Source organism: Sipha flava, unplaced genomic scaffold, assembly GCF_003268045.1.
Source record: "Sipha flava isolate LNK unplaced genomic scaffold, YSA_version1 342_pilon_pilon, whole genome shotgun sequence".
Lineage (NCBI taxonomy): Eukaryota > Metazoa > Arthropoda > Insecta > Hemiptera > Aphididae > Sipha > Sipha flava.
In genome coordinates, this window is record NW_020273036.1 from 59,892 (window position 1) to 61,362 (window position 1,471).

General features: G+C 27.2%; 1 protein-coding gene across 1 annotated transcript in view; it reads left to right on the forward strand.

The window, feature by feature from the left end:
- Nucleotides 1–267, forward strand: part of LOC112687337 — a 15,471-nt gene extending 15,204 nt beyond the window's left edge. The window contains exon 4 of the mRNA XM_025559983.1: nt 127–267. Within this exon, the coding sequence (XP_025415768.1) occupies nt 127–267 (141 nt within the window). The remainder of the gene's footprint in view (nt 1–126) is intronic.
- The last annotated feature ends 1,204 nt before the right edge of the window (nt 268–1,471 follow it).

Sequence of the window (1,471 nt, forward strand, 5' to 3'; positions counted from 1 at the left end):
AATTTTTTTTAAAAACCTATTTTTAATGCTTTTTTTAAAGCTTTTTTTGGAAGATTTAGACAGCTTTATTGCTTTTTTTTTAGTGCTTTATTTTAGTTTTTTATTGCTTTAAAATCCGTACTCTAGTTATTAGATGATATTCAAAATATAATAGACATAAATATTGATAACTACAATGAAGATCAGAATTTAATATTATCTGACAATGAATGCAACCTATTAGATAATTTAGAACTAGAAGAACAAGAAATAGCTGAAGAATCGTAGTTGCATCATACAGTAGATAACATAGATGACTTGATATTGGTGAAGTATATTGTTGGAAACAAGGGAAAAAAATCAAACACTTTGTTGGCATTATTAAAGATAAGACAGATACAAATTTAAGTGCTAAATTTGTGTAATTAAAAAAAAGAACTTAAAAACAGCACAATATTTGTGTATCCCGTTATTGAGAATATTGATAAAAATGTTTTAGTTGATAATATAAGTTGCCGTCTTCCATTACCTAAAGAGGGAAAAGGGGGCGAGTAAATATTCATGGTAACATTTAGTCAGTTTAACTTAAAATAATTATTTAACGTAGTAAGTAAGTACTTACTTAATATTTAATTCAAAAGCATGTGTATAATTAAGGGATATCATTTTTTTTTTAGATGTTATTACATTTTATTTATTATATATTATTTAATAATGTAAGTAATTCAGAAGTCTGAGTATAATTAAAGTAAGTACTTATACAGTTTTTTTTATGTTATTGCATTTTATTTGTTATATATTGTTTAATAAAGTAATTCAAAAGTCTGAGTATAATTAAGAGATACAATTATTTTTTAGATTTTATTAGATTTGTTTACATTTTATATTTTTACTAGCTGAATTACCCGTCGTTGCCGGGTTTAAGTATATAAATTTATGTAACCTGCCAAGATTAAATTTTGTTAAATCTATTGAAATTTAAATTAATTAAGATTTTTGAAATAATATTTTATACATATTAATTTAGTTATTATCATAACCTATTCGATAAGTTATAGCTTACAACTACCTGAACCTCTCTACAGTTTGGTATTCTGTTGAATACATATAGCATCTCACTTCTCCGAATATTTTACCTTTTGTCAATAAGTTCATGGTCTTTTTGGCTTTTAACCGAATCACTCTTGCAATTATATCATGTCGATCATATGATCTTCGACCGGGAAGTAAGAGCTTTTTTATCTCGTCCCAGCGAGGATTACATGTAAAAGTAATAAAATGGTCAGGACGACCGTAATGTCTAACGTAGGTCATAGCATCTTGTGTTCTTTCGTGCATGTACCTTGGCCCACCAGTAAAAGTTGACGGGAGTATAACCATTTGGCCTAACTGATTAGCTTCTATGTCTCGTCGTCCAATCGCATCTTTTAAATGAATATAACTATCTGCACGTAATTTGGCTTGATTGTTTTTGATGTAATTTAGTCTTTCA